The sequence below is a fragment of the Aquarana catesbeiana genome, linkage group LG13, assembly GCF_042186555.1.
Source record: "Aquarana catesbeiana isolate 2022-GZ linkage group LG13, ASM4218655v1, whole genome shotgun sequence".
Taxonomy (NCBI): Eukaryota; Metazoa; Chordata; class Amphibia; order Anura; family Ranidae; genus Aquarana; species Aquarana catesbeiana.
The window spans coordinates 153,908,421-153,918,411 of record NC_133336.1 but is presented as its reverse complement, the minus strand read 5'-3'; the positions used below and the strand labels follow the sequence as shown (position 1 = coordinate 153,918,411).

The window sequence follows — 9,991 nt, the reverse complement described above, 5'->3', positions numbered from 1 at the left end:
ATATAAAATACCGAAAGTGCACCATGCATGGATATAAACCTAAATTCTAAGTGCAAATCCTGTGAGATTCAAGTGTCCAAACAAAACACGATCAGCAAATTCAAACTGAAGCAAAGAAGTGTAAGTAAACAGTGTCCATGAATTCAGTGTTCATCATGCTTCTCCTGAAAGGTGTCCAAATCACAGCAAGGTAGATGTGCTCTCCCGTGATCCCCCACTTGTGCTTGCGCTCACATCTATTCTATTCGACACGGTAGTTAAACAGTGTCAAACACGCAATGGGGCCACTCCTGGGCTCACTCAGGATATAATGATGTATATTCAATCCTCTCAGGTAAAGCCAAAACATCATTCATAAAAGAGAAAAAGAAAACTCCATGGTGTAATATAGTAAGGGATTTATTAAAAGTAAAAGAAGTTCCTCCAGGAGGGTACTCACAATACACGGGTGCTACAGTGCACCAAACTATCCAAGTGTAATTCGTAAGCAACGGCTCGTATGGCGTGCGGTGTGGTGTATAGTGACCTCCTTCCCTGCTGACAGCTCCGTCCTACCCCTCCACAACGCGTATTCGGCACAGGGATCACGTGCCTTCCTCTGGGGGATATCATTGGACGGACGCTCAGTGTGAGTTTTATATGCTGACGGCGGCCATTTTGCAGAGGACCGCTGACAGCCCTAGTGTGGAAATACAGCTGAAATGGGCGGCCGGTGGCCATTTTGCCTAGGACCACCAATCTATAATATAATAGGCTCCAGCTGTGTGTGGTAATTGGAATGGAGAGCCATGTTTCACATCACCCATCATCCAATAGAGCTATATCGGCGGCCATTTTGCCTAGGTCCGCAGACAGCTCTAGTGATGGGCTACATTGATGAGCAGCTAATTAGATGTATCAGCAACTGACAGCGCTAAAAAACTGGATCCATTACAAAATAACCGACCTTAATTACCATAATAGACAGTAATGGTATATGGAAGTGATCCAATATAGTTATATTGTATTTGATAATCAAGGAAAGAGCTGTGCATCCAGGAGTCACCGCACCGCATATAATATAAAAGAGCCTGACCATATTAATATAAATCTGAATTGCCCTTAAAGAACACATGCAAAATATATTAAAACATAAATTCCATAAAATAAAATAAAAATAAAAATAAATATAAAAGTGAGAAATCTACTCAGATAACCTATACTTCTCCTCCATGGAGTATATTAAAACCCCCCTTTCTAAAAGGAGATCTGAATCTCAGGCCCCTATTTTAGAGTAAAATAAACTTTAATAAAATATGTTAAAATCAATTCGCACCCCTAAACCTCATACCATATCAGTAAATTATTATAGTATATATTATAAATAAAAATATTAAAAATGTTATAATGATATTATAAAAACAACCATATCAATAATAAGAACCTATAATAAAAATAGCATTGATACCAACATTAACGGGTATTTATAGGGAATCCAACCCACAAATGTAAGATTGACCTAAAAACCAACCTAGATATTACAATATATCAGAAAAAACCTACAGAAAAATTTATTTTAAGTATAGAAATATATATTTATATTAAGTTCGTTGCTACCCTAGCTTCCTCATGTGAAGTCATCATATTTAAAGCCCCATGATCGAACAGACCAACTGTCAAATCGACCATAGTCTTCAGTGGATCTATATCTGGAGTGGGAAACTCGATACCATTGAATGCTTAAGAACTAGTAATTACTGAGGAAACATGTTAAATCAAAGTCCCTATTAGACCCCCCCGGGGATAGAGAACCCAACTGGTGTATCCACCAAGATTCTCGTTTACAGATTTCTCTCGTAAAATTGGAACCTCTCCAGTGGCGTTTGGGAGCCTCTATCCCCCAGAATTTCATCCCAACCGTACTTTTATTGTGCATTTTCTCAAAATGGATGTATAAATGGTGCTTGTCTGACCCTTTGCGAATATTTCGTACGTGCTCCTCTAATCTGTCTTTCAAGGCTCTGGTGGTGCGACCCACATAGATAAGATTGCATGGGCACTTTAACGCATATACGGCACCTATAGTGTCACATGATATAAAGTCCCTGATGATATAAGACTGATGAGTTCTAGGAGCCGATAATTCCTTTACTTTTTTATCATTCCCCGGAACCCTCACACAACTGTAGCATCTACCACACCCGTAGAAGCCCTTGAGGTCCCAGAACATCTTAGGATTTGGGGGGGGGGGGGCGGTTCAACTACTATAGGTGCCGTATATGCGTTAAAGTGCCCATGCAATCTTATCTATGTGGATCGCACCACCAGAGCCTTGTAAGACAGATTAGAGGAGCACGTACGAAATATTCGCAAAAGGTCAGACAAGCACCATTTATACATCCATTTTGAGAAAATGCACAATAAAAGTACGGTTGGGATGAAATTCTGGGGGATAGAGGCTCCCAAACGCCACTGGAGAGGTTCCAATTTTACGAGAGAAATCAGTAAACGAGAATCTTGGTGGATACACCAGTTGGGTTCTCTGTCCCTGGGGGGGCTTAATAGGGACTTTGATTTAACATGTTTCCTCAGTAATTACTAGTTCTTAATCATTCAATGGTATCGAGTTTCCCACTCCAGATATAGATCCACTGAAGACTATGGTCGATTTGACAGTTGGTCTGTTCGATCATGGGGCTTTAAATATGATGACTTCACATGAGGAAGCTAGGGTAGCAACGAACTTAATATAAATATATATTTCTATACTTAAAATAAATTTTTCTGTAGGTTTTTTCTGATATATTGTAATATCTAGGTTGGTTTTTAGGTCAATCTTACATTTGTGGGTTGGATTCCCTATAAACACCCGTTAATGTTGGTATCAATGCTATTTTTAATATAGGTTCTTATTATTGATATGGTTGTTTTTATAATATCATTATAACATTTTTAATAGTTTTAATATTATTTATATTATATACTATAATAATTTACTGATATGGTATGGGGTTTAGGGGTGCGAATTGATTTTAACATATTTTATTAAAGTTTATTTTACTCTACAATAGGGGCCTGAGATTCAGATCTCCTTAGAAAGGGAGGTTTTAATATACTCCATGGAGGAGAAGTATAGGTTATCTGAGTAGATTTCTCACTTTTATATTTATTTTTATTTTATTTTATGGAATTTATGTTTTAATATATTTTGCATGTGTTCTTTAAGGGCAATTCAGATTTATATTAATATGGTCAGGCTCTTTTATATTATATGAGGTGCGGTGCGGTGACTCCTGGATGCACAGCTCTTTCCTTGATTATCAAATACAATATAACTATATTGGATCACTTCCATATACCATTACTGTCTATTATGGTAATTAAGGTCGGTTATTTTGTAATGGATCCAGTTTTTTAGCGCTGTCAGTTGCTGATACATCTAATTAGCTGCTCATCAATGTAGCCCATCAATAGAGCTGTCTGCGGACCTAGGCAAAATGGCCGCCGATATAGCTCTATTGGATGATGGGTGATGTGAAACATGGCTCTTCATTCCAATTACCACACACAGCTGGAGCCTATTATATTATAGACGGTGGTCTTAGGCAAAATGGCCACCGGCCGCCCATTTCAGCTGTATTTCCACACTAGGGCTGATGGCCGCCGTCAGCATATAAAACTCACACTGAGCGTCCGTCCAATGATATCCCCAGAGGAAGGCACGTGATCCCTGGTGCCGAATACGCGTTGGGGAGGGGTAGGACGGAGCTGTCAGCAGGGAAGGAGGTCACTATACACCACACCGCACGCCATACGAGCCGTTGCTTACGAATTACACTTGGATAGTTTGGTGCACTGTAGCACCGTGTATTGTGAGTACCCTCCTGGAGGGACTTCTTTTACTTTTAATAAATCCCTTACTATATTACACCATGGAATTTTCTTTTTCTCTTTTATGAATGATGTTTTGGCTTTACCTGAGAGGAATTGAATATACATCATTATATCCTGAGTGAGCCCAGGAGTGGCCCCATTGCGTGTTTGACACTGTTTTACACGGGCGGGTGGGCGAGACCGTCACCTCGTCTGTTCTCCTCCGTTCTGGGACCATTAGGCTCCCAGTACACTACTCGCCGCACAGTTCTCCCGGCGTGGTGGCTCTCCCATATCCTCTCGATCAGCCCCGTCCAGCTCTGTGAGAGAGAGAGGGAGCCCGCCAGAGCGTCAGCAGGACGACACACCCCCTGGGAGGTGGTTCTAACTGTGGGGGCAGTGTACTGACTGGAGGAGAGAGAGAGAGAGAGAGAGAGAGAGAGAGAGAGAGAGAGAGAGAGAGAGAGAGAGAGAGAGAGAGAGAGAGAGAGAGAGAGAGAGAGAGAGAGAGAGAGAGAGAGAGAGAGAGAGAGAGAGAGAGAGAGGAGAGAGAGAGAGAGAGAGAGAGAGAGAGAGAGAGAGAGAGAGAGAGAGAGAGAGAGAGAGAGAGAGAGAGAGAGAGAGAGAGAGAGATCACCAGGAACAGACTATCACTCTCTACTCCCCTGAAAGAATGGGGATCTGTTTGCTTACATTGACAGATCCCCCGTTCTGCCTCTCTATGGGGTGATCGCATCACCCACACGCATCAGCTTCCATCGTGCTTGCCTGCTATAGCTGTTTTAAAGGGCCGACGTACAGCTATGGCGATTCATGGGAACGAGTCGGCCTGCCACAGTATAATGACGGCGACTGGTCGGCAAGTGGTTAACCCCTGTGCATTACAGTCCATCCTCTCTCTTCCCCCGTAGACTCCACAGCCACCCCCTCCGGTACAAGCCCATGCTTTCTCACAGGCTTTATCACTTCGCACTCCTCCTGTTCATTACCCCCAGGCCATCCAAACCCACTACGCTCCGACAGTGCTGCCAGTCAATTCCCTTTCCACCTCTCCATTTTAACAGGTTGCCACCACTCTCACCCCTCCACTCCCCACCCAAGCCCATTATGTCATAGGTCCCATCCAGCTTACCCTCCACCCATGCCCCCCCCCCCCCCTTTTTTCTTCACCCCTAGCCCTGAGGAAGGGGGAGTCTTTTCCTCTGAAATGTGTTGGCTTGACCATTTTTTGCTTTGGCAATGACACCATCCGAATCAGGGTGCAATTTGTATAAACATCTGTGCAGGAACCTGCACAGATGTCTCTGAAATCGTCACTGAAGTCGGACTGACATGCGGGAACGACTGACTCGCACGATTTCAATCCAGCTGTCGGTGTGAACCTAGTTTGAATGTCAGTTTTACAATGCCTCATGGGACATGTAGTTCCGCAAGAGCTGGAGGGCCATTGTTTTGAGATCCTGGCTCTGATGAAGGAGCAACAGACACCTTTTAGAGAGCAGCGCTGACAATCTGAGGGGTGCGGAGGGGAGTGTTAGACTTACTGCAGATTCAGATACACTAAACAAATTGAAACCAAACTCCAACACATTTTACGCAGTTACAGCAACAGCTTTGGAATCAAGGTTTTACATAAATAAAAAGGTGATCATTGTTAGTAATAAAAACAACAAAAAGGTGCACCAACCTAGTGCATTACCAACATGGGAGGCATGTAAAGGAATGCCTCTGGGTCCACAGCACTTAGCCAGAGGTGTGAGAAGCCCTCGTAGTGTCCAAAGGCTTACACATTTCGAGGGTCGAACCCTCTTCAGGTTGAAACGTAAAAGGAATAACTTTCATGTTTCAAAATAAAATTATGTTGGTAATTGCAATATAAACAGCAAAAAAGTGCAATATGGAACAGCAAATATATAAATATGCATGTTCCAATAAGCCGTGCATAAAAATAACAAAAATATGTGCAAACAAGATGCATATATAAATGTCCTTAGGTCTAATAATATAAAGGAAATTGTGAAGTCCATAGTGAGAACAAAGACATGTAGCACGTAGGAGTTTGACTACTCTTGGCGTCCGTCTGCATTAGCCATCAAGCACCATCTAGTGCTCCTTGCTCTATACTATCGGCCTGCTGATCCACCCTGCTCTGAAGCTTGTCAGTGAACCCTGTTTGTATTTTCTTTTTTCTTTGTATTTCTTTCCTGGCATGCCATTGGGATTGACTGGAGTGATGACCATCGTTTTCCTTGCTGACCGCCCAGCCTGTGTTAACACCTTATGCGATTTTAGCCATTATAATCTTTGGAACCATCTTTTCTGGTAAGAGGCGTGATGATTATTCCTAGCTGGTGGTGGATATCTTTACACCTGAATGGAAGAACACATGCTAATGATCTTTGTTCTCACTATATAATGACACAAGGACATTTATATATGCACCGTGTTTGTTTGCACATTTGTTGTTTTTATGCACGGTTAAGTGTTGGATGTATATCTGCAATTTATTGAATGCTGTTCCATATTGCACTCCTGGCACTTTATCTACTGTTTCTTATTGGAACATGCATGTATAAATATTTGCTGTTCCATATTGCACTTTATTTGCCGTTTTCATATTGCAATTATTTACACATATTTGTTTGATCTATAGCGCTGCTTTGACACATATTACGAGAATTGGAATCACAATTTTTAGCAAGCTGCTTTTTGAGTTTTACTTACCTAGTGCAGATTTTTTACACTATTTTATTATGTTGGTAATGCACTAGGTCGCTGCACCCTTTCTTTTGTTGTTTCTAGTACAAAGACGCCCACAGTCCTGTGAGGGCAGCAAGACCTCTGGCACCTACCAGTTGGGCAAGCAGAAAAGTGGCATATGTCCTCAGCACCACAACTAAGCGCAGGAGATTTAACCGTTTTCACATTTGATCATTGTTAGCACCCTTGTCAGTGATAAATGGTTTGTCTCAACCCTCTAAGTGATACATCTGTGGGATAGCTTGTTCTGTTGAAAAAGAGCAAACATGCTGGCCGGATCACCTGGTGAAATTAAAAGGAAAGAGAGCCAAAAAAAGAAAACTAAGACTGCCACCTCTAAGAATTGGTAAATTGCAATGTAAACATGACTTTTAAACAATTTGAACGTGAGAAAACGTAAATATGCATGGTATAAATAAAATCTATTGTAATTTTTTTATTTCATCCTACTTTTAAATTGTGTCACCCGAAAACAACAAAAAATAGCCTGGTCACCAGAGGTACAAAATGTCAACGAAGAGCTGGCAGTAGAAGGAATAAACAAAACATGCTGCAATTTTTAGAAAAATATTCTAAAAATATCCCTACAAACAGCATATCGAACCCTCAGCATCTGCATGTTAAGCCAAAAGTATGCTTCGAGGGAGTGAGCAGGCAGTGCCTGACACACCTCTGAATCGTGGTTTCCTGATTGGTAATCTGGGAGCTTCTGTCCTGACGTTGTTGTGGGAAGGTCTAGCATGTCATTTAGCTGGATACGGGATGCTGCTGGGAACAGATCAAACACGGTTAAGCAGATAACAAAGAAATCTAGCACTACACCATCGTTGGACACTGACAGTAGTAATCTGTTGCCTAGAAAATGTCTTTTGGGTCATGTTTTACGTTGTTGGTAAAAAATAGTGTTGGCCCGATTTTTCTGCGGAAGAAATGCACTCGCTCTGTGGCTGTTATTGGGGCTCCGTTCTACAAGGGCCAGGTAGGGAAGTGGAAACAAAAGCTTTCAATTAGACTGATTTTTAAATAAGTTTTGTATTGTATATTGCATAGCAGTGAGAGTCATGGCTATATTACATTTCGTGTAAAGGCATTCTATATGAAATTCTAAGCATTGCCTTTGAATCGCTTGTAGTTATTATACTGGCAGTAATTATGTGGCAATTTATAAATTCTTAAATACAAACCTAATGTAAATTTTCTAGAACTAGTACTATATTACAGTCACCATTATATTTTGCTACATAGTATAAAATAAAGGTTGGTGTGTGTGTGTGTGTGTGTGTGTGTGTGTGTGTGTGTGTGTGTGTGTATATATATATATATATATATATATATATACACACACTTACACACACACACACAGTGGGTTTTTCTTTGAGGGGCGTGGAAAACCACCCCCCCGTCTGCCCTTACAGCCCAGCCCTTACCCTATCTAGGTGGTGGATTGTGGGCAGCGGCTCCAGTGTCCTCAGCGCAGCGGGTGGCTGGCAGCAGTGGCTCCGGGGTCCTCAGGATGGCAGTGGGCTGGGAGCAGTGTCCTCAGGGTGGCTGTGGTGGGCTGGGAGCAGCAGCTCCAGTTTCCTCAGCGCAGCGGTGGGCTGGGAACGGCTTCTGCTGTGCATGTCCTCTCTCCTCCTTCTCCTAGGTGTCCAATAGGATCACCTGACGATTTGGCCAATGGGCTGCCACTGGATTTGTAGGAGGAGTCTGGAGGGGTATAATCCTTCCTCCTCTGTCAGGTTCCTCGTCGGCTCGTATTCCTGGTTCCCACCCTCCCATTTCCCCCACACATCATTATTTCATTCACATCTCACACATTATATATATTTTTATTCAGGGTATGCCCTCTTAGGCGTACTGACCAGCTTGACCAAGGCATACCTCAGGTCTTGGTAGTTAGTGTTACAGCACAGAGTAACACCGTTCTAAACTACGATATCCGGATAACAAGTGGCTGGTAAATCCGGCACTCCCAAAATCCAGGTGCTCTGAGGCTCAGGATGTCCTTCAAACATCCATAATAGCAAAATTGAGAAAATCCAAAGGAAGAGCCGGAACAATCTGTGAACCATCTCCATGTAGAGCCGGTCACAATCTCCTGCTATGCGAATTGGATGCGGAGAAAACTGCATCCAATTCGCAATAGTGTGAACCCAGCCTAATACCTTTTTTTTTTACCACACCATAGAAACGCAGTCTGGATGCGTTTCTGCATGCACGTTCTTTTGTATGGGCCCTGGCACCTTTTTGATGCATTCTGGTGCATTTTTCCTCCTCGGTTTTTCTTTACCTTAACTAAGGACACATATCCTTAGTTAAGGTAAAGAAAAACGAGGGATCAAAATGCACCGGAATGCACCAAAAAGGCGACAGAGCACATGCATTCCGGTGCATTTTTGGTATGTTTAGGTGCGTTCCGGGCGTTTTTATTATGTGTTTTTACCACGTTCCAGTACAGTTTAGCGCAGAAAAAAATGCAGCATCTTCTACTTTTTTTTTTTCTGGAACTGACCGCACAGGCCATTGGAAACCATATAACTTACTATCCATGCATTTTTGATGCAGGAAAATAAACCTTTGGACTGCATATGGTGTGAACCAGCTCTAAAACCCTGTAATATAATTCATAAGACTAGGACTAAAGTGTATGTTACCCTAAATATTTTTTTTCTATGTGTGTGTTCACATACGTGTATTTTATAAATCATTGTTGCTATCATTTTCATGTACTTCTTCCATCTGAAGTACAGTACCTGGCTGATCCTGCTAGTCGCCTTTCTTTCACTGACCACAAAATGCACAGAAGCTGATCTCTGTTAGGGCCATTTCACACTGGTCTGACATACGCTCCGACTTCCAGAGCACAAGTTGCCTGACATGTCAAAATCAATGGTTCCCTATGAGAGCCGTCTTAACTGGTCTGACTTGTGTCAGTTCGACTTTGGAAATGCTTCCTGCGCTACTTTGGTCATACTTGGGCATGATTTTAGCCCATTGATTTGAATGGAAGTCGGGATCATCATCTTAACTGATCCGACTTTTGGCATGCGACTTGTGTTCTGAGAATCTTGAGAGGGAACCCCACGCCAAAATTAAAAAAAAAAAAAAAAGGCCGTGCCTCCCCTCCATGTCCATACCAGACCAAAGGACAAAAAATTTAGAAAACAGCGTGGGGTCCCTCCCAAAATCCATATCAGACCCTTATCCGAGTATGCAGCCCAGCAGGTCAGAAAAGGGGGGTGGGGGAGGACGAGCAAGCGCCGGGACCATACCAGGCCACATGCCCTCAACATGGGTGGTGGGTGCTTTGGGGCGGTTGGGGCTCTGTGCCCCCCCCACCCCAAAGCAGCTTGTCCCAATGTTGATGGGGACAAGGGCC

The 9,991-nt window shown here is 42.6% G+C and overlaps 1 protein-coding gene across 2 annotated transcripts in view; it reads left to right on the top strand.

Moving 5' to 3' along the window:
* Nucleotides 1-7,331: 7,331 nt before the first annotated feature.
* The window catches only part of ARG2 (arginase 2), a 1,243,303-nt gene continuing 1,240,643 nt past the window's right edge, over nucleotides 7,332-9,991 (top strand). Inside the window, exon 1 of one of the 2 annotated variants that reach the window (XM_073610732.1) lies at nucleotides 7,332-7,591. In XM_073610732.1, coding sequence (XP_073466833.1) covers nucleotides 7,475-7,591 — 117 coding nt within the window. In that variant the 5' untranslated portion in view covers nucleotides 7,332-7,474. The remainder of the gene's footprint in view (nucleotides 7,592-9,991) is intronic. The other variant, XM_073610731.1, reaches the window with a different exon arrangement.